The following is a 23,033-nucleotide window of genomic DNA, read 5'->3' as shown; positions in this document are numbered from 1 at the left end:
TTTGGTCAATTTCTGAGCCGAAAATTTCTCGTCTCAGAATCAATTCGTATGTCCCTTTTTAGACTAATTGGACCCCCAGGAACTCAAAAAACACATAAAAAAGAGCGTGGAACCAACAGCAGAGAAATTACGACGAAAATCTGCAGTTTTTTGGCTGTAACTTTGCAGGCGTTGCTCGCAGCGTATTAGAACTGCGATTAATCTATTTCTCTCGCAAAATTACGTCGGAATAGTGCCTCACAGAATTAATTGCAGCACTTTCCAAAGTCGTCGAAATTTTCGCAAAAAATCCAAAGGGGTTAGCCTTACTTTTTGGTCAATTTCTGAGCCGAAAATTTCTCGTCTCAGAATCGATTCGTATGACCCTTTCTGGACTAATTGGACCCCCAGGAACTCAAAAAACACATAAAATGGAGCGTGGAACCAACAGCAGAGAAATTACGACAAAAATCTGCAGTTTTTTGGCTGTAACTTTGCAGGCGTTGCACGCAGCGTATTCGGACTGCGATTAATCGATTTCTCTCGCAAAATTACGTCGGATTAGTGCCTCACAGAATTAATTGCAGCACTTTTCAGAGTCGTCGAAAATTTCGCCAAAAATCCAAAGGGGTTAGCCTTACTTTTCGGTCAATTTCTGAGCCGAAAATTTCTCGTCTCAGAATCGATTCGTATGACCCTTTCTGGACTTATTGGACCCTCAGAAACTCAAAAAACACATAAAAAAGAGCGTGGAACCAACAGCAGAGAAATTACAACGAAAATCTGCAGTTTTTTGGCTGTAACTTTGCAGGCGTTGCTCGCAGCGTATTAGAACTGCGATTAATCGATTTCTCTCGCAAAATTACGTCGGAATAGTGCCTCACAGAATTGATTGCAGCACTTTCCAAAGTCGTCGAAATTTTCGCCAAAAATCCAAAGGGGTTAGCCTTACTTTTTGGTCAATTTCTGAGCCGAAAATTTCTCGTCTCGAAATTGATTCGTACGACCCTTTCTAGACTAATTGGACCCCAAGGAACTCAAAAAACACATAAAGAAGAGCGTGGAACCAACAGCAGAGAAATCACAACGAAAATCTGCAGTTTTTTGGCTGTAACTTTGCAGGCGTTGCTCGCAGCGTATTCGGACTGCGATTAATCGATTTCTCTCGCAAAATTACGTCGGATTAGTGCCTCACGGAATTAATTGCAGCACTTTTCAAAGTCGTCGAAATTTTCGCCAAAAATCCAAAGGGGTTAGCCTTACTTTTTGGTCAATTTCTGGGCCGAAAATTTCTCGTCTCAGAATCGATTCGTATGACCCTTTCTAGACTAATTGGACCCTCAGGAACTTAAAAAACACATAAAAAAGAGCGTGAAACCAACAGCAGAGAAATTACGACGAAAATCTGCAGTTTTTTGGCTGTAACTTTGCAGGCGTTGCTCGCAGCGTATTGGGACTGCGATTAATCGAATTCTCTCGCAAAATTACGTCGGAATAGTGCCTTACAGAAATCATTGCAGCACTTTTCAAAGTCGTCGAAATTTTCGCCAAAAATCCAAAGGGTTTAGCCTTACTTTTTGGTCAATTTCTGAGCCGAAAATTTCTCGTCTCAGAATCAATTCGTATGTCCCTTTTTAGACTAATTGGACCCCCAGGAACTCAAAAAACACATAAAAAAGAGCGTGGAACCAACAGCAGAGAAATTACGACGAAAATCTGCAGTTTTTTGGCTGTAACTTTGCAGGCGTTGCTCGCAGCGTATTAGAACTGCGATTAATCAATTTCTCTCGCAAAATTACGTCGGAATAGTGCCTCACAGAATTAATTGCAGCACTTTCCAAAGTCGTCGAAATTTTCGCCAAAAATCCAAAGGGGTTAGCCTTACTTTTTGGTCAATTTCTGAGCCGAAAATTTCTCGTCTCAGAATCGATTCGTATGACCCTTTCTGGACTAATTGGACCCCCAGGAACTCAAAAAACACATAAAATAGAGCGTGGAACCAATAGCAGAGAAATTACGACAAAAATCTGCAGTTTTTTGGCTGTAACTTTGCAGGCGTTGCGCGCAGCGTATTCGGACTGCGATTAATCGATTTCTCTCGCAAAATTACGTCGGATTAGTGCCTTACAGAATTAATTGCAGCACTTTTCAAAGTCGTCGAAATTTTCGCCAAAAATCCAAAGGGGTTAGCCTTACTTTTTGGTCAATTTCTGAGCCGAAAATTTCTCGTTTTAGAATCAATTCGTATGTCCCTTTTTAGACTAATTGGACCCCCAGGAACTCAAAAAACACATCAAAAAGAGCGTGGAACCAACAGCAGAGAAATTACGACGAAAATCTGCAGTTTTTTGGCTGTAACTTTGCAGGCGTTGCTCGCAGCGTATTAGGACTGCGAATAATCGATTTCTCTCGCAAAATTACGTCGGAATAGTGCCTCACAGAATTAATTGCAGCACTTTTCAAAGTCGTCGAAATTTTCGCCAAAAATCCAAAGGGGTTAGCCTTACTTTTTGGTCAATTTCTGAGCCGAAAATTTCTCGTCTCGAAATTGATTCGTACGACCCTTTCTAGACTAATTGGACCCCAAGGAACTCAAAAAACACATAAAAAAGAGCGTGGAACCAACAGCAGAGAAATTACGACAAAAATCTGCAGTTTTTTGGATGTAACTTTGCAGGCGTTGCTCGCAGCGTATTAGAACTGCGATCAATCGATTTCTCTCGCAAAATTACGTCGGAATAATGCCTCACAGAATTAATTGCAGCACTTTTCAAAGTCGTCGAAATTTTCGCCAAAAATCCAAAGGGGTTAGCCTTACTTTTTGGTCAATTTCTGAGCCGAAAATTTCTCGTCTCAGAATCGATTCGTATGACCCTTTCTAGACTAATTGGACCCCCAGGAACTCAAAAAACACATAAAAAAGAGCGTGGAACCAACAGCAGAGAAATTACGACGAAAATCTGCAGTTATTTGGCTGTAACTTTGCAGGCGTTGCTCGCAGCGTATTGGGACTGTGATCAATCGATTTCTCTCGCAAAATTACATCGGATTAGTGCCTCACAGAATTAATTGCAGCACTTTTCAAAGTCGTCGAAATTTTCGCCAAAAATCCAAAGGGGTTAGCCTTACTTTTTGGTCAATTTCTGAGCCGAAAATTTCTCGTCTCAGAATCGATTCGTATGACCCTTCCTAGACTAATTGGACCCTCAGGAACTCAAAAAACACATAAAAAAGAGCGTGGAACCAACAGCAGAGAAATTACGACGAAAATCTGCAGTTTTTTGGCTGTAACTTTGCAGGCGTTGCTCGCAGCGTATTGGGACTGCGATTAATCGATTTCTCTCGCAAAATTACGTCGGAATAGTGCCTCACAGAATCAATTGCAGCACTTTTCAAAGTCGTCGAAATTTTCGCCAAAAATCCAAAGGGGTTAGCCTTACTTTTTGGTCAATTTCTGAGCCGAAAATTTCTCGTCTCAGAATCGATTCGTATGACCCTTTCTGGACTAATTGGACCCCCAGGAACTCAAAAAACACATAAAATAGAGCGTGGAACCAACAGCAGAGAAATTACGACGAAAATCTGCAGTCATTTGGCTGTAACTTTGCAGGCGTTGCTCGCAGCGTATTGGGACTGCGATCAATCGATTTCTCTCGCAAAATTACGTCGGAATAGTGCCTCACAGAATTAATTGCAGCTGTTTTCAAAGTCGTCGAAATTTTCGCCAAAAATCCAAAGGGGTTAGCCTTAGTTTTTTTCTCATTTCCGGAGCCGAAAATTTTCCGATTCGGAATCGATTTTTATGACCCTCTCCGGAGTAAATCGACCCCCAGGAACTCAGAAAACACATGAAAAAGAGCGTAGGACCAACAGCAGAGAAATGAGGACGAAAATGAGCAGTTTTTTGGCTGTAACTTTGCAAGCGCTGCTCGCAGCGTACTGGGACTGCGCTTAATCGATTCCTCTCGCAAAATTACGTCGGATTAGTGCCTCACAGAATTAATTGCAGCACTTTTCAAAGTCGTCGAAATTTCCGCCCAAAATCCAAAGAGGTTATTCTTTCTTTTTTTGAAATTTTTGGAGCTGAAAATCTACCGTCTTGGAATCGATTTGTATGACCTTTTTCAGCCGAATGGGACGCCCAGGAACTCAGAAAAAGCACTATAAAGAGCGTCGGACCAGCAGCAGCGAAATTACGAAGAGGAGACCCACAGCAGAATCTTCAGGAAAGTAAGACTCTCCTTCCTTAGCTGTCACTCCCGATCGGTTGCTCGCAGCCTATTCGGATTGCGTACAATCAATTCTTCTCGAAAAATTACGCTGATATAATGCATGAAAGAATTGTTTCCGGCATCATCCAACACTGTCGAAATTTTTACTAACAATTTAAAGGGGTTTGTCGAATTTCGATTTCAAGCTGAAATTCTTCGTGAATACAAAAAAGAGTACAAAAGACACACGGTGAAAATAATTTCTCATTTATCTCAATTCAAGTTACATAAAATATAATCAGTACTATATCGTACACCACACATCGTATCTTACAGAGGCACGGTGCACCTGTACTGAGGCCGAAACTGAAGTCATATGCTGAACTATGATAATGACTATCTGATGTTCCACCAAATTTTTACAGTTCTCCCTGACTTTTACTTCACTCTTTTGGTCAATATATCAAATTATTCGATTACACACTGCCACTTGATCACTTGTACTTTAATTCAGACGTATCAAATGAACTAAAATTCTGAACTATGAATATGATCATTTCCTTCCTCACATTTCCGAGAACCCGCCGCGCCGCGCCGCTCATGTATCTCGGCCGTAACTTTTAATCCGTTATTCATAAGGTAAACCTTGATCCTTTTTTCAAGTTTCAAAGACAAATCGGACCAACGAAAATGCATGATAGACTTGTAGAACAACAAAGGACCAACACCTGAAGAAATACTGCGAATTTAATCAATTAAACAGAGCGTCGAACCAACAGCAAAGGAATCTTTCATTTTTGGCTGTAATTTTTGATACGTTGCTAGCAGCATATTCTGTAGAGCGTGCTTTGAGCTCTATGAGTAGATGTTTGAGGTTGAAGAAAAGAATTTAATTTGTTTCCATTGTTCGAGATTCGTGATACATGTAATGCATTGAAATGAATCAAGTATTGATATCTCTCTTATTGTTGTTCATTGTTTAGAAGAAAGGCCCTGGACACACCGCAATATTCTCAGTTCAGACTACATGATAATAAACCATACGTATAAAAGGCGTCTTAATCATGCATGAGTGCACGTTTTTGGAATAATGAGAATAAATCAGATTATTTTTTTGCCTTGAAAAACTGCTACCGTTCCGTTCAATTTTCTTCTCGCTATTCATTTTCTCCGTTTGTTCACACTTTCAATCAACTATCCTAGACTTTTCAATTCTTAGGATAAAGACGCAACAGACAATCACTGACTCAACCACGTGGTTCAAAGTTCAGACTCGCGGCATTTCGCCGTTGCATCGGTACCCCTTGTCATGAGCGTCTTTTTGCCGCCAACGGCGTGATGCTGCCGCGTCAATTTGACGCCCGTGAAAATCCATCCTTATCCGTCAAGTACTCTGCTCTGCCATCACAGCTAAACGCTACAAATAGAAAAAATAGTTGTTACAATATCGGCTACACATGCTGAAATATGTATACGCAGTGTGTATACCACTGTTTTCGGTGAACTACAGAACATTAGACGTGATAACAATTGCATTTTATTATTGCAGACTCATTACTCGAACAGAGGTAACACAATCGCACATTTTTCTTATTTGTCCGTAGCGAATCGGGGCACGAATGCAAATTTCACACATGCGGACTCGGATTCGGTATCTCTTTTCAAGAAAGAGGGGATTCGATTAAAAATTCAGTCCTTATTCAAGAATAGTTTTCAGAAAAAAATGACCGGATGGAAGCTGAACTTTGGCATTAGTTCAGCTGAAAAAGATTAATTAGATCCTACGATACACATAGAATAATTTTTAGACAAAAGAGTAGTGGAACAGAAAATTATGTACGTAAATAAAATTATGCAAACATACCTCCAATATTTGCAGGATGTCCGAATTTTTAAGGCACCATATCAGTAGCTTTGGGGAACACGGTCTCTGTTAACGCGACGTCCCAAGCGCGTGGCAACCACAGCGCTCTCGTTTCTCTAATGAGGCCGGATGGTTGGCGCCAGTTTGCACTATTGTCGAAGTACCGATTTAAACCGCTAGTGGCATTTCGACTTCGTGGTACTTTCTACAGGGCGTGCACTAAGATATATTAAGCGATGATTTTGACTGAGTCGTTAGCGTGCTAATAAAGGATGCTGAAGAGCGGGCGAGAAAATCGAATTGTTCTGCCATGCTGACTCGATTTTACATTAGGCTCAATTTACATTTAAATAAGTTGATAAGTGCAGGGAAGTAAAATTAGCCCCAAACCCGCCTGCACCTTTATCTCTTTTGCACTCCGGAGTTTGTGACTAGCTCTGCCTCTGTCTAGGGATTTTTTACGCTCCCAGCTAATTTCCGAACGCACCCCAAATGGGCATTTTGAAGCTTGGTACAACTAGGAGAAGTACGGTAAGGGACCTTCGGTACAGAAGTATCCTACCGTTACCGACTTAGTTAATATCGTAATCCCCATAACCGAATCGGTAAGAGTAGTTGGGTACTGCCATTATCGCGCCTTTCACCCTGCTGTAAAAGAATATCCATAGATGACAGTCTTCACCGATCTTCAGTAAACGCTGTAAAAAAAAATCCAGTCTGCAATACATTGAATTGCCCGTGATCAGGCGCTCAACAGATCAGCGTTTTAGAAAATTTAGAATCGATCGATTGGATGAATCTACATACAGTTGCACCTTACGCGCTATATTAAAATATTCCAATAATCAGTCTTGTTTAATCGTGAGCGAGGATTTCACCAGATTGTTACTGGTTACTTGAAAACCGACCACTAGCAATCGAGTTCTCAACAAAACATACACATTTTATTCTTCGCTATAGTACGATGCAATGCGTTCTTATCATTCAAATAGAACTGAATCATCCCCGACTTTGCAAATTTAAAATCGAAAATTGCTTCATTTATGATATGGATCATGTGATTTGTATTGCAACAATTCTCGAAGTTCTGTTCCAATTAGTACGTAGAAATCCTGAATTTCGCAAGATTTCGAAAAATACAACTATCCAAAGATACTCGTTTGTTAACTCAATAAATCAAAACCATGTAACTGTATTCTTAGCGGCGCATTATTCAAAATAATTGTGGATTCAAAAATAGTATTGGCCAAGATCTATATAAATTTACCAAATCGATCTAGAATTGATCAACAGTCTAGATCAAAAGAAATATTTTATAATATCGAGAGTATGAGAAGTATGAGACGTTTTCCCAATCTGCTAAAAGATCTGTTCGTAATTGTACAGGGTGTATTATTATTAATTTCACACATGTGAAAAGTAAGGTGATAGTGTGGTCAACAAAATGGTATTGTTTAGCAAATGGTACGTATGTATGTAGCTATAACAATGTGGGTATAAACATGTAATCAATTATCAAAATATGTAATAACTGAGTCACAAGAGACAGAATTTAAAAAACTGTAATTATTATTAATCGTAGTAATATGATTATTGACAATGACGCGGCTATGTGCACATTAAAACACCTTATCTTTATCTTACAAGACCAGCTTCTCTTGTACACTATATACAATAACTAAATATCATAGTACTTCATTTATATTATAATAAAACTATATAATATTAAATTTATTATTATTATTAATTATGTGTACGAAACAATCGAAAATTAACCAATATTTATATTACATTCTGTACAATATAGGCTTTTAAAACTTGATCTCTTATCACTAACAATGTACAGTACACACTGTTGGGTATGAAGTGCAGATTTGCAAACTGTATAGTAATTCGCGGAGCATATATGCAGCTAACGAAACGGATTGCAGAGGAGATATTAAAAAATTATAATCGAGACGTCGTACTGAATTGTCAAGAAGTTGATATTTTTCCACAAATATTGCGAGTCCTTCCCGAGGCCAAGAGAACTGACAATGAATTGTGGATGTGCGAGAAGTTTGCAAACTCCGCAATTAATATCAAGTATCTGAAAACTTCTCCAAGTTTTAAGAAAAACTCTTAGGGTAGTAAATAATTACTCGTCCATGACAGTTACTATAATGAAATAATAATGCAAAATTAACAACGGTGGAAGAAAAAATATTCAATCCGCGACATTTTTTCCAGTTATTCTCTTGGCCTATGATAATTTAATCATCGAGACAAACACTTTAACTATAGTAACAAAATAGTTGGAAGATAAGACCATACAACTTTACACAGCCGTCAAAAACTTTATACCAATCATATTACGAATTAATGATAAGTAAAGATTCAGCAAAATACAATATATACAATTATTTAATCGTTCCTTTGAAAATTTACATGCCGACTATTTTGCGAAATTCAAAACGAGATTTCACTTACAGCTGAAAGTTTACACACGTGAGTCTCTCACTTATTGCATGTACTAATTACTTTTGTCATAAAATATAGCGGGTTGATTACACGTGAAAATTGGTTAGTATGTTTTTTTTTTTTTTTTTGCTGAAAATCGGAAACCCACAACAATGCAAAACGAAATATAAATGGTACAGAAATATTTTATATAAAAGTTTATTTTAAAAAGTCAATAAATGCATAATCAATCTCACTATATTTTAAACCCAAATAATATTCAATCTTTTATATTGATCAAAAACTGACGCATGTATTAATGCCAACAACTTTCGGCTAAAACTGAATTCTTATTCTTTTATAGCATCACATTCCAGTAAAATTAGATATATATTCATTACGTCTTAGCAGCAAGTAGTTTTAGTAAGCGGAAAAAAGATCTATATATTTTAAAGCAATCACTAACTTTTGTACTTTGCTACTGAAATGTAATGGAGTGCCTTTTTATTTTATGACAGTTATCTAAAATTCGACATAGTGTGAAAAATCAATACTGAAAAGAAAAAAAAATAGACAAAATTTTGCAATATTATCAAAAGTACATTTTAGAAGTAGGATTCGAAACAATAACCAATACAGTTACAAATTTCTGCAAGATATCAACGGTGATACTATTCTGTTCGAAATTGGTTAGTCAAATTCATTAGTTCTGTTAGATAAGCAGATTGTGGATCCTTATCTACCGTGCAAGGGATTTGAGTTCAATTCATAAGTTATTTCTTATGAAATAAAAGAATTTCGAGTCATTAGAAATTGATACTGACCCAACACCAAATACTGGTTGCAAAAATTAAATGTTATGCTTCAGATGATTTAAGATCTCTGTGCACTCAAGCTGTCGCGAATCCAATTACACATACAGTAGCATAGTTTAATGTTGAAATTGATTGGGACAAAATGCATAAATCCTTTTCAGTTAAGCTTATCATCTCAAATAAATAATATGATCTGCATACTTGTGTTCATAAATAAATATATATGCTATACACTGCAGAGTTACGAAAGTTCACAAAACAAGTTTAAAAAAATATTCAACAACTGGGTTAACTAAAATAAAATATACGCCTTTCGAATAGATTACATAATAGCTGCAACTATACATAAAATAGTGATAAAAAAAAATCGTGGACACTTAATTTAATGACTCAGTTGGGCTGATTATTACTCGTTTAAACTTTAAGCAAATTGTACCACATGGTACATTGATTGTAGTAGTTATTTAAAAGACACACGTCATGATACTCTGCATGTTATATAGCAATTAAAATGATTATCTATATAAATTGATGTGAATGCATTTTCTTCTTTAAATAAACTGATAGTCTAAATTCTTTTAGAAATAAAAAGTGATTTCTCTCATTACTATTATTATTCCTCGATTAATATGTATAATATATATATAAATATATATTCATATACAACATATATATATGTATATATTGTATATATATATTTTATTAAACGTTAATAATAGTCTTCGGAAATATATTTATATGTATAGTATTTTATTAAAAGTAATTATATGTAATGTATTTAAAATCACGATTTTAAACGGTGATTTATGAATATTTGTACAGGGTATTTATTTATTTTCATTTTTTCATTAAAATTTAGGGTGCCCAGAACGGTATCAAACGTTATTTGAATAAAATCATTTTCAATTGCCTTTATAAGAATATGAGTTTGAAATGACGTTACATTGTACAGTTCGACAAATGAATGATACCTTAATTAACAACCTGCACTTTACTCTTGCAATGCACATGCTAATTGTGGTGTATTTTTTCGTTTTGGGCACTTTGTGACATTTCACTTCACCCTTCATCAGATCATCATTTACATGCCATTAGTAATATATATTACACAAAACTTTTCCTAGTGAGTCTCTGTCTCAACATTAATATAATATACATCATTTTTTGTGGTTTTTTTCGTTAAATTTTTTAATAATAATAATAATAATAATAATAATAATAATAATAATAATAATAATAATAATAAGAACCATTAATTACTGTATTATACAATTATTATCACCTAACTTGGCATCCCTGTGGGAGTGGTGCAGGCGGACAGCCTGGAGAGTTGTGAGCAGTATGTTGAGGCAGCATAGGAATATCGTCCTCCTTGGAAGATTGCTTTGTTGAGGATTCCTCGCTCTCCTTATCAACAACAGCCACATCTTCCCCTCTCGATATTAAATTTGAGGTCACTTTACCACTGTCGTCGCACGCACTACTAACCACCGGTGCTTTCAGTTCATATCCTTCTTGGCATCTAGTTAATTTTAACCTTATGGGTGTGACTTTTGCAGAACGGACATTCCTTAATGAAGTTATACTGGCATTTGGGTCAGTTGGCAATTTTTCATCAACTCTACTATCCAGGGGGTAGCCTGCTTCTTCCTTCGACGGTTCAGGTGGCGGAGGACCAACTCGACTGTCTTGGTTATCAGGGGGATTGACTTTGCTTGCCTTGTCTCCATCAACTATGCCAAATGGATGGACGCTGGGTATCTCATTTGACGTGGTATCATGAACATTAGTTGCTGAGTTGGGGCCTTTCCCTAATCTAATGATCAATTTTGGAGGGGCAGGGCCATCGCCTACAATTTCTACGTGTCCCTCTTTTTTATTGGACTGTTTCTTTTTCCTCTTACCATTCCTATCTTTTTTACTTTTTACTTTAGGCTTTTCGTCGTTATCGAATCCCGCCATAATCATTCGACGGAACTTCATTGATTCTCTTTTCAATTCTTCCATTGTCGGCAAGCTGGAAATACTGCTTAATCTTTTCTTTGGCGGTCTTATTCTACTACGATCATCTTGTTGCACGTTGCCCAATTCCTGTCCAATTATGCTATTGCCAATTTTTATTTTAAGCTTAGGAGCAAGACCACTATTTGTTACTGTGGTTGCTGAAGGTCTTGTTTGTCTTCCTCTTCTTCTATCTATATTACTGGCACCTACACCACGTCGCCTGTCCGACGCACCTTCTTCGTCCGGTACATCAAGGAAACTTCCCCCTCTTTCCTTTCTTCTCTTTTTCTCCATATTTGCATCGACGACTGCTTTGTAATCCTCCCTAGTTGGGAAGCTAGTCATAGATGCAACCGCCTTAGGAATAGTAATTACATTTCGACTAATAGGTGGTATTGTAATTGGTGCCGAAGTTATATTGCCACAAGTAGAATCTTCCATGTTCATATCTTGAGTGCAGTACTGCCGTAACAGTTCTTTCTTTCTCATTCGACGCAGATTAGACGTTCCCGAAGCAACTGAGGCATTCGTTGCTGCAGGAGTTATAATAACGGGTGCTTGTTGCGCAAGTGGAGGTGCAGAAGTCGCGGGTACATAATTAGCGTCCAAGAATGGGCCCTTAATTTTTACTTTCAACTGATTACGAGAATCCGTAAGCAGTACTTTGTTGGACTCACTAATGTTTGACGAAGGTGTGTCTGCAGTTGGATTGGATATATGGGCATCTCTGCACGGATCAGATTGCTTGATTGCTATAAGAGCGGAATGTAATTCTTTCTCTAGGTCTTCTTCAATATCCGGTAAGGATTGGTCCGCAGATCCACTTGTAAAGGGACCTAGTAAATGATTGGCGTATGCTTGTGTGTGTATCGACGACGTTTGTGCATCAATTGTTGAATTATAAGTTCTCATGTCAACTGGTCCTGGTAGCAACGGCAATACGGTGTCAGTAAATGGCTGTCCTGTTGTAGCTTCAGAATCTCCTATACCAGCACTGTCATGAGTTGTTGGCGATGACACCCTCCGGTCATCATTATATTTTTTATGTAAAGTAGGACTAGACAAATGAGAGGTTTGTAATCCCTCATTCAGTATACCCAAGCTTTCCCGTTTGTCGTTTACGTCCGTGGATTTCTTCCTCTCACGCATAGTCCGAAGGTCTGCGATGTTTGTTTCATTTGTAGAATCTTCATCGGAATCAAAATCGTATACAGTTCCCACTAACTTGCTGCGTATGGTGTCTTCGTTATTGTGCATTGCGTTCACAATATTGGCATTCAACGTTGCAGTTGTTCCATGACTACCCCGTCCTCGTCCTCGACCTCGGCCTCGTCCACGATGCCTGTAACCAGCTTGTTGCGAAGATTTTGAAGTTCGGCTACGTGCTTTAGAAGCTGGAACAGTCTTTGAAGCTTCTTGACGTGGTGATTTCCCAGGAGATTTTCCCTGTAATGACGTTACTCTGGCCGAAGATCTTGTTGGTTTTGCAGGGGATTTCTTTCCGGGTTGCGTAGATTTATTTTCAATTAACATCTCTTGAAGGGTATCAACGACTGACTCAGACACTGGGGTTTCAGACATATTGTTCAAGAAAGGCATTGGCACCACAGGAGGACTCGGCTGTTGTTGTAATTCTTGAAGATGTTGCTGTTGCAGTTGTTGCTGTTGATGTACTTCCTGGCTTTGTTCTTGTTCCGAGATTATAGGTGGTTGCGGCGGAGGAGTTGGAATCTTTGTAGGTGATACCATGGCTGCGGTCAGAGCCATATTATGAGATGAAGAGGTAAATGCTGCTGTAAGTGGTGATGCTTGCATATTGAGAGAATCTTCCAGAGGCTTTGATACATGTGGTAAGAGAGATCCAGAGGTGGGAAAAGGTGCTCCAAAAGGAGGAGGAAACATGCCCGTGCCTGGCGACGGATACGGTAATGATGCTGCACAGGACTGAGGTGGAAATAATGAAACTGGACCAGCATACGTACTTGGCTCCGAATAGGAATGATAGGCTCCCGTCTCCATAGAACGTGGCGGGAAAGGAATTGGAGCCATATTTTTGTACGATGGAATAGTAGAGGGATCTTCGTTCGAGGAAGCAGATGTAATTGACGATGAAGTAGAGCGACGTGAAGGTAATACTTGACTCTCTGCCCACCTAGTATCCTGACGTGAATTGCTAATATCGTTGTAAGGTGATCCGCCTTGATTATAATCCTGCCTCATGTCCGACGACATTTCATCTTTTTCTAAGACTTGAGCTTCAATATCGTTACCCTGATCTTCCTCCGAGTTTGGTGGTTCGATCAGATGTCTGTTCACCATTTCCATTGGTGTTATTTCATCAACAATTTGACTTGGTAATTGTTCAACTTGTTGATCAATCATTTGAATCGGCGGCACTCTGGCTTCAGGATGTGGATCGACATGTTGCGCCGGGTGCATAAGCTGATGTGTTTGCTGAAATAGCTGATACTGTTCTTGAATATTCATATTAATTTGTGGATGCACAAGTACCTCATTATTGCTTTCTGACATAACAGCATCATTCGGATATTGATGTCCACTGTAGCGATGATTCTGACTTTCGATAAGCGTATTGAGATGCATGTCGTTAGGATTGAAATTTTCCATACTCGGCGGTACCCATCGCTCATCAGCTTCAGCCCTATCCAACTTTTCTCTTTCTGCAACAGTGACCTTCCCAGTTTCAAGTCCTTCGTTATTGTACGGTGCATAGGGCTCATTATTATGTGTATAACATGATTTATCTTTTTCCTCTATACTTTGACTTTTGCAATCCAAGTCATCAGATATTTGGTTAATACTATCATTATGTTTGACATCAGACATAGGTTCGGGTTCGGGCTCTTTTAACTTAAGTTCCTTGTTCGGTGAAATTTGTTCTGTAGGCTTTTCAAGTAGAATCTCTTCTTTCTTAACCTCCTCTTCTATCACTACAGATTCCAGCTCAGGTTGCCCAGTGTTTGATTTTTTCGATAGCTCCATTCTCAATTTCTCAACTAGATGTAAAGTTTCTCTTGCACTATCTTCCTTAGAGTCTTCCTTGAACCAAAGATCGTTGTTAAAGGAAAACGTGAGTGGCGGAGCGCGTTCTTCTGGATCACGTGGTATACCAAAACCATCATCATTTACCATATCATCGACGGTTAATATATCATGTTCAAAGTCGAAAAATTCGGATACACTCGGATCTTTTCCTGCATGCTGGGGTGAAAATATCGAACGATTCGTAGATTTTCGCCGTTTATGACAGTCTTTTTCACTTGCTTCAAGCTTCTCCGATGTACATTTTGACACAGTATTGTCTCTTGTTTCTTTAGTATCAAAGTTTCCTGTCGACATTTCAGTATCTTGGATTGATATTTCTGTACGCGTATCAATTTTGTCTTCACTTTTCTTTTTACACTCTGGATACTGATCAGACATTATTTCACTGAAATCACTCGGCCTCCGGTCATCATCTGGCAATGTATTTCCTACATCATTATTGCTACCTGGATGATGTTTGTGATGCTCATTCTTAACTGGTTCCGTTGTAACAACCTTTGGATGGTATTCGTCCTTCTGTATACTTCCAGAATCCTTACGAATTTCTTTCTCTACCTTAACATCGGAGTTCTTGGCTTTAGACAACTTATCCAGGTGTTCTCTTTTTTCCAGAAGTTTGTCTAAACCTCTGGATGATTTCTTGGGACTATCTCGTTCAGCTTTCCTTTGTTTTATTTCTTCCTCTAATGTATTGACTGAGCTCTTTGCAACAGTCTTTTTGTATTTTTTATCATCAGTCTTTAGGGCGGTCTCTTCCAGTAGATTTTTAGATACATCTGGTTCACTAATATTAGCGTCATTTTTGCTATCACACTTTTCAGTATCTATCTGTCGAGTGTCAGTTACCTTCTTCTCTATTTTCTTGAGCGAAGCCAGACTTTTGCTGTTCTTTTCCTCTTTTTGAGGTATTTCGCTTGATTTTCGTTTACGAGCATCAACTTTTGTTTTTGTAATGGCACTTGCTTCGTCTTTTCTTGTAGAAGTTGACTGCTGCTGATGTGGTTGTTTGGAAATCTGATTTGTTTTCTTTGCAGACTTGGGCCCAGGTAGATTTCGTGCCCCATCATTATCTCGACTCCCACTGAGTGGACTGCTCTGGTTTGAATGCTGATGTTGCGGGGTGATAACTTTTTTGGTTGATTCTCTTTGATCTGACTTTCTGCTATGCTGTGGATGTTGTTGTTGTTGGTGGTGTTGTTGCTTTTGTTGTTGTTGTTGTTGTTGTGCTGGTGGTTGTTGAGGTTGATGTTCTTTGGACGCTGAGAATCGACTTGATTCTTCTCTCTCAGAAGGCGGCGGCTGAAATTCGGGTCCATGCCGCCCGTCGGAAGTTTTAAGCTTCTTATCGGGCAGCTTTTTGACTTTTCGGCCAGCCGACTTTTTCTGCGTAGTATCCGAGTCCGTTGCGTTATCAGCAGTTTTGTTGTAAAGTCGTTTATTGAGCGTCTTTGCCTTAACTTGACTACTGTTATCTGTATCGGAGGAGGTAGATGGTGAGTTAACTAGCTCAATAACAGGTGTAGTAGGAACATTATGTGCAGCACTTTTGCACTCGTCAGAGTCGCTACTACTGTCGGAAGAACTACTGCAACTACTACTGCTACTACTATCACTGTTACTGGATACTGTCGAGGGCGGCAAACTTTCCTGCTGCAATTTTCTCGCTTTCTTTGGCGCCTCTTCTTTCTTCGGTACCTCTTCTTTCCTCGGTGTCTCTTCTTTCTTTGATATTTCTTCTTTCTTTGATATTTCTTCTTTCTTTGATATTTCTTCTTTCTTTGATATTTCTTCTTTCTTTGATTCCTTCTTCCTAGGCTGTTCTGGAGAATCTTTCTTCGTTTTCACTTCAGGCATTTCCGCCACCTCTGGTTGACCAGCCTTTGTACCCATACCACTTTTAATATGTTCTGCTGCTTTTTTGGCCGCTTGTCTTTGCGGTACATACGCAAGAATTTCCGAACCATCCCCAAACTCTTTGTCAAAATCATAAATATCGTTATTTTTAGAATCCTTATTAACTTTACCATCCCTCGGTTTACCTGATTTCTGTTTCATGGGTTTAGAAACCTTTGCTTCTTCCGTAGGAGATTTTGTCATATCTGGCTCTATCGAAGGATCCTTTTTGCTTTGAGATCTTTGCATAATTTCCGATGCCTTTTTAGCTGCTTGTCTTTGCGGTACTATCAAAGCAGTTGGGACATATTCCTTCTTCTTTGAAATCTTTGCGTTATTATCCTTGCTCTTGGCAATTTCGTCGGCTGAATGATCATGACGTGATGTATCTTTAGCAGCGAAATTCTTTTGTGAATTTTTCGATATATCGGCTGCTGAAAATTCCTTTACCGCAGCCTTTGTTCGGAGAACAGCTCCGTGTGCATGCTCTTGTGAATCGGAATCAGTATCTGAGTATATGGCAGCGGCATCAGACGGACCAAGACGTGAGGCAGATGTACTACCAAGAGGTAGCAGGTCATCACTGTCACTAGCAGAACCGCCTCCTTCAAGCTCCCTCTCCATTTGTTGCAAGGTACGTAACTTGCCTACGTGTGTATCCGTTTTGTCGCTTTCACTACTGTCATGTAGTATGGTCCGAGAACGACCAGGAACATTAGTTTTCTTATTCTTTCTCCTATTGGTTTGCGGTTTAGAAGGAGCAGACTCTTCTTCTGTACTTGTATCAGTGTTCAGTTCAAGCTTCGGTGTTTTGTTCAAATTTTTATTTGGTGATTTAACTGTTGGTTTAGCAGTATCCGTTTCACTATTGCTAATGGATGACAAATCACTGTCGTATAAACTTTTTCTTCTCACCGAGCCATTCAGGTATAGCCTCTTATACGGATTATCTATTTTAGAATTTTCTTTCGACGCTCCGTTGAAATCAGTTTGAATTTTCTTCTCGTCACTAGACACTGGCGTGGGGGATTTAATCCCCGCAATTCTTGCAACAATAACATCAAAATCATGTGTATGATCATTGGAGTACGGATCAGAGTACAAGCGATCGTATATCGAAGGCCCATGATTAGCTTCTAGTACCGCAGCTGCTGCAGTCGGGGGTAATGATGACCCAGACATAATCAGAGCTTGCTTATGGAAAGTTTGCTCGCGCAGTTTCAAGAATGTACGACATAATTTCTCACGTCTTCCCACCATGTAACAAAGATTCCTTACGCGTTCAAGGTCTTGACGTAGCTGTACAAACGTACGCATTTTCTCCAAATCCGCAGCTTGTCCTTGAGCTCGAGCACCAGCACCTGATAGTTCACCGCATCGTGGTGCCAGTAACGGTTTGTTATGTCCGGCCTATAAATATGCATTAACATTAACGACTGAAATTTGTACTCTATACATATCGTACTAATAAAAAGTAACAAGTAATTTCGGTTTATATAGAGAAGTAAAAATAAATAATACTTACTCTTCTCTTCAACTTCCAGTAATTATAAATATAAACAATCCCATCTGGGTCGACGTCAAGTTGTTGAGAAGTAATGTCTTTGAGACTGACATGCTTATCGAACTCTGCTTCAATTTCTTGCAGCCTAGATAAAGTGACAATTTCGATTAGCAATTATACAGTTCATATGGATATTTTCAATTCTCTGAGTTCATGTCATTCGATGATTCAGGCTTCAGGTATTAGAGACTGTTAAAGACTTTCACATACTTAGCTGCGCGTGCTTGATTCTTTTCTTCCGACGTCATATCCTTGCGCTTTCGTTTCCTCGCCTCACCGTCTTCAGAATCGGAAGCACCTTTCCCACTACTGCCACCGACAGCTCCTCCGACGCCAACTTTGTCTTTAGTGTTGGTTCTACTATGCTTCTGACAGTATGACTGTGAAGCAATTTTGTTTAATTTTTAATTGACCTTTACTAGTACAAAAAAAAATGTCATTTTAACACAAACTAATTAATCAATAGTAGTTTTGTAAAAATTCGGGAAATAAACAAGCTTACTCTTAATTTAACACCATCATCTGCCATTTCGTCTTCGATTATGGCCTTCATTTCAAGTCCATGTTTGAAAGCACAAGTAACGTGATACGCTGTTTTACAAGTTTTTATGCTGCACTGAATGCAAGCACCAACGCGTTCGCGACACAACACGCATATGAGTGCCCACCTGCTTTGCTGTAAAAATTATTATTTTATGTTAATTATCGTCAAAACATATTTGACATATATGGCTCCAACATTTTCTGCTAAATAATCTATTCAACAGACTTTGCACTGCTCATAACCAGCTTTGACTGGTTGACTTATGATACTTGAAATTCTTTTACCTGGACAGAAATTTAAACATATCTCAACCTACCGGAATACTAGATATTTTGGTGATTGGCTCCATTCTTTCAACACAACCAATGCTGACTTCAGGGATCCACAAAGCGCAAGAAACGTGTGCCCATTTCTGTCCACTTCGCGTACATTTCATTGCACCACCTTTGTTTGGACACAAAACACAATCGGGACGTTGGCTCAGAGAACATGTCCTGCACAGCCAGGAGCCCTCAGGTATTGAAGTGATCCCATAACAGGCCTGGTGTACGCAAATGTTGCAGCAATCGCAGAACACCATCTCGTTACCTTCTTCGGAATCAGGCTGTAACCAAACGTTCTGCTCATGTACCATCAACTATTGTACTACAAGCATCCAATCCAATTGATGTAACTAGTGTTGAAAAAGTTCGTTTGTCTTGTAATTTCACATAATATACTCACAGATCTACAAACATCGCAGATGACATTTTCGTCAAATTCAATGCCAAGACCTTCTTCATTTTTTACAATCGTTTGGATTCGCTCCCAACAACAAACTTCTAGCTCTTCGATGACACGCTCTAGTTGCGGTTCAGTTATAGACGATTGACCAGCCTAAAAATAAAGAAATTTTTTATGTTTAGCATGAAACAATTTGGCATTTTATGCCATCTTCACAACGAAAAATATCAATTAATCATGTTGATCCATGTAAAATAATTACAATTCTAAATATCTGGTTACTGAAACGATATAACAAGAAATATCCACAAATTTTAATTACTTGGATTAGAGTACAAATACAGTTTTAGTTCCTGGCTTAAACAAATTTTCATTTTACCTGCGCCCTTTCTCCGTTGAGCACTCCAAGCCATGCAATATCGGTGTCATCGAGATCATATGCACATGCTTTCTCCGCACGTGCAGGTGTGGTACTCAAATGATGATCTTCTGAATTGAACCAATCATCCCGAGATATTCTTATAAACTTTTTAGGTCTGAAAACAAATTGAAAGTTTGTATTTGATGAAAATTTTATGGCATAAATAAATATACAAGAAGGACAAGAATGAAACACATTATAATGGATGGAAGCCTGGCTTAAGGTGACTATCAATAATTACGGACGTGTCTAATTTTTAATCTAAGAGATTCATTCCACCCAGAATCTATAATCTTTTTACAATAATATAATTGGAATAAAAGAATAAAAATAAGGATACTCGAGTTAGACTGATGAATTTCATGCACCCATAAATCCGATATTTTGATATACAACAATGTCATATGAATATAAATGAAGAAAGTTTTACTCACAGTTTAAATTCACCATGCAGTTTGTTAGATGGTGAAGTTTGAGTGACAGTGACCGCAGGTTCAGGAAGAGAGTCTGGATTAACAGGCACCTGAACGCCTCTCTCCCATTCTTGCTTCCACTGATCTGTAATTACCCAATATTCATTTGGACTTAGGGGTTCACTGTCGGGTAATTTCATAGCACTGATCAGATCTTTGCGGAACAATTCAGCTGGAGCTTCTGTTGCGGAACGATTGTAAATAGTAGACTTGATGTCGCTGAGGGGGCGGGGGGTCCAGGATGCCCCCCCTTGGCTGGATGACGCCATCGTTTCCTCCTCCTCAGAGGGCCCCAAAGCTGCTGCTGCCGCCGATGAGCTTGGGACTGCTGGGCCCAGGCGGCATTTACGTCTTTTAATCGTGCCCGGACAAGACGCCGGATCATTGTCGCTTCTGTTTATTCTTTTGCCTCGTTGTGCCATTCTACTAGACCAAATAAGCTAGTGATACGTGGCACATGCAGGTGAGCTGTGCACACCCTGAAAAATAATGATAGAACAATTTTTGGTGTTTACCATGGAACCAGGACAAGCAAGATCACAATGATTGTAAAAACTATCGAATACTCACTACATAGCTGTCCATAGGATATTTATTATCTTGAAACTGAAGGTCCCTTAGAACTGGAAGAAAATTAGAAAAAAGGGAATCATCAGATACGGTCAAATATGGTGGTGATAATGCAAAAAATTATACGAACTACGTACTTAAAATATGCGATTTCTAAGAACATTAATCAGTTATGATAAAATACCTCATGTTAAACAATTGTTTTTGAGTGGCTAGCCAAAACAATATATTTGTAACATCTACACATAATTTCACAATTCTGTAACTCTATTGCGACATGGATTCGCAAAAAGCCTTACTTGGATGCATTTGGGAATAAAGTTTAAAAATGATAGAATTACATTACATGGCAAGACTACAACGAGTGTGTTTAGTGAAAAATTTAAAAGTACACAAGAAAAATAAGTTGCTAAATTTCAACGAAATATGTGAAATTTTAATATTTAACTTTTGGAAACAATGTACTGTTCTAAAACACAGGTGATTCTATTTTTCATTTTGTCTACACAAGCAAATCTAGTGTTCATACCGCTTGACCGATATTCATAGCATAGTAGGCTACTTCAACTAAAAGGTAAGTATTTCGAAAACACCCAGCAATGGACCACAGAATCTGATTTAGCAATGATGTAATTAACAATAAATAACAGAGGTTAATTTGAACGATTGAAGAAACAAGGCAGCTCACTTTCGATAAATGTAAACAAAGGTTGTAAGAAAGGGTATAAAGTTTATCCATCGAACATTACGAGGAGTTGGAATAGAAAATACTAGTAAATTTCTATTCATAATTGAAAGTGACTATTGATTCAAAGAATTATTAGAACAGAATAACATGAAATAATGTTACATATTAAGCGTCAAGTGAGAGAAAAGCAAAGAAGAGTTTCACATAGCGTTCGTGAATGGATATTGACTGAGAAGACGGAAGGTCAAGATGACCATGGTTGTGAGACTTTTTAAAAAGCAACATATCTTAAAACAGGTGGTTTGCAGATCTTGGTTGGAATGAAATGAAAAAAAAACAGGTTATGAACAGACTAAGTCAGTCGGTCATAATTTATCTGTGCGCAGGTTATTCGATCGGGTAATATCGGTAAGTAAATTCCTGGGGGTTTTGGGGCAAGAGCAAATATTTGGGTGAAGGAAATACGCATATCCAATTGATATTTGCATAGAGATATTGTAGTTGAGAGGCAGTAACGGTAGGAATAGTCACCATAACACATTCCTGATGGCTAGATGAAGAGAATTGGGTCCTGTTAGTTGGATGCGAATAAAGAAAAAGAGGTTATAAAAAAGTCACTGTTATCCGGGTAAATGCACCCCCACTCGCGTGTATACCGATGAAACGTGTCAGTTTAGTGATTGTTTTTTAATGCAGTTGATGAATTTATTGAAAAAATGATAGAATAGATTAAAATCGTAAAAAGGTTGCTCCCATCCTAAAAGCATGTAAACATTGAGACGAAGCGATATCGTGTAATAAATAGCGTATTGTTTGTAAATATCTATCACTCACTGCACAAACTGAATAACAACGACACGACAATCGGCATAAAATCGCATGATATACACAAAACTACAGAAATTAGTGTGTTCACACGGAGAAAATGCTCACGGCTCCATTATGCTGCTGCCCAACAACATTGACAATATAGATGGCAGCACCCGCTCAATCCACACAGTCTACACACTCGAAATCCATTAAATACCTTATTATTGATCTATTAGCCGAATATACTTTTAGGGTGATAAGTAACTGAAATTTAATATATCCACTGGTAAATCTGTTATTTTTGATGTATGGGCCCGTTTTTAATACCGCAACTCCGTAAACGTTAAATGCGTACGTCTCTGTCAGCAGCCTAACCAACATGTCCTCATTAGTTATTCCACCAACATATAGTCAATCCATACTCACTCTCCAAAGATCCTACGTATCAGTATTACTTTTAAATCTTATTTCCCTGGGTCTCTTGAATAACGATTCATTTCAAAAAATATTTTCACCAAATCAATAATATATTTACATAAATGGTGATACTAGCGTTTGGCGCCATCATGCCTGAAAAAATAACTGTAGAAGTATACCAAAGTCACGTGACATCAAAACGAGATCTCGCAATTCGTATTCACAGATTATAGATCAAAAGAGATCGAAATTCTATTAATGAGCAATAGCCGTATAGCAGCTCGACCGGTACGGTACGCCCCCTTCTCACGGCGTGCATCACGGTGCCCCATTATTAACGAAGCTCGTCCTAGCGCGCGGTTTATTTCGATTTTTCTCTATGTACTTTAATTATTCCTCTTACTGGGTCCTTCGTGCCTGCATGGTTACCCTGCCTGCCTTTGCCTTTGCTCTTCGGCTCGTGGCGCGCAAACGTCACGTTGGTGACGTTAGTGACGTTTACGAATCTAGCTATTTTATTGGCTATCCGACGCCGATGTCGGGTTATGCCCC

General features: G+C 38.6%; 1 protein-coding gene across 6 annotated transcripts; it reads right to left on the bottom strand.

Moving 5' to 3' along the window:
* Positions 1–9,278: 9,278 nt before the first annotated feature.
* On the bottom strand, positions 9,279–22,921 carry LOC124416741 (PHD finger protein rhinoceros). 6 transcript variants are annotated; one of them, XM_046898011.1, is made up of 10 exons: positions 22,885–22,921; positions 20,567–20,619; positions 19,958–20,475; positions 19,482–19,638; positions 19,103–19,255; positions 18,696–18,998; positions 18,338–18,511; positions 18,046–18,215; positions 17,797–17,920; positions 9,279–17,681 (listed from the first exon to the last, which is right to left on the bottom strand). In XM_046898011.1, the coding sequence occupies exons 3-10, from the start codon at positions 20,416–20,418 to the stop codon at positions 10,587–10,589; spliced, it is 8,637 nt and encodes a 2,878-aa protein (XP_046753967.1). In that variant the 5' UTR covers positions 20,419–20,475; positions 20,567–20,619; positions 22,885–22,921; the 3' UTR covers positions 9,279–10,586. The 6 variants fall into 6 exon arrangements, with proteins under 6 accessions (XP_046753967.1, XP_046753964.1, XP_046753969.1 ...); XM_046898008.1 differs by lacking the exon at positions 22,885–22,921 and adding an exon at positions 22,491–22,770; XM_046898013.1 differs by lacking the exon at positions 22,885–22,921 and adding an exon at positions 22,491–22,767 and having other exon boundaries at positions 18,696–18,983.
* Positions 22,922–23,033: the final 112 nt, after the last annotated feature.

This window comes from Diprion similis, chromosome 3 (genome assembly GCF_021155765.1).
Source record: "Diprion similis isolate iyDipSimi1 chromosome 3, iyDipSimi1.1, whole genome shotgun sequence".
Classification (NCBI taxonomy): Eukaryota; Metazoa; Arthropoda; class Insecta; order Hymenoptera; family Diprionidae; genus Diprion; species Diprion similis.
The sequence above is the reverse complement of the archived record's forward strand: the minus strand, read 5'-3'. Positions and strand labels throughout refer to the sequence as shown.

Excerpts from the sequence above, each read along its gene's own strand:
- LOC124416741 (XM_046898011.1), bottom strand. The coding sequence starts at position 20,418 with ATGGCACAACGAGGCAAAAGAATAAACAGAAGCGACAATGATCCGGCG. Across the intron at positions 18,216-18,337 it reads ATGATGGTGTTAAATTAAGA|TCATACTGTCAGAAGCATAG; the intron begins GTAAGCTTGTTT and ends ATTGCTTCACAG. Across the intron at positions 17,921-18,045 it reads AATCAAGCACGCGCAGCTAA|GCTGCAAGAAATTGAAGCAG; the intron begins GTATGTGAAAGT and ends CACTTTATCTAG.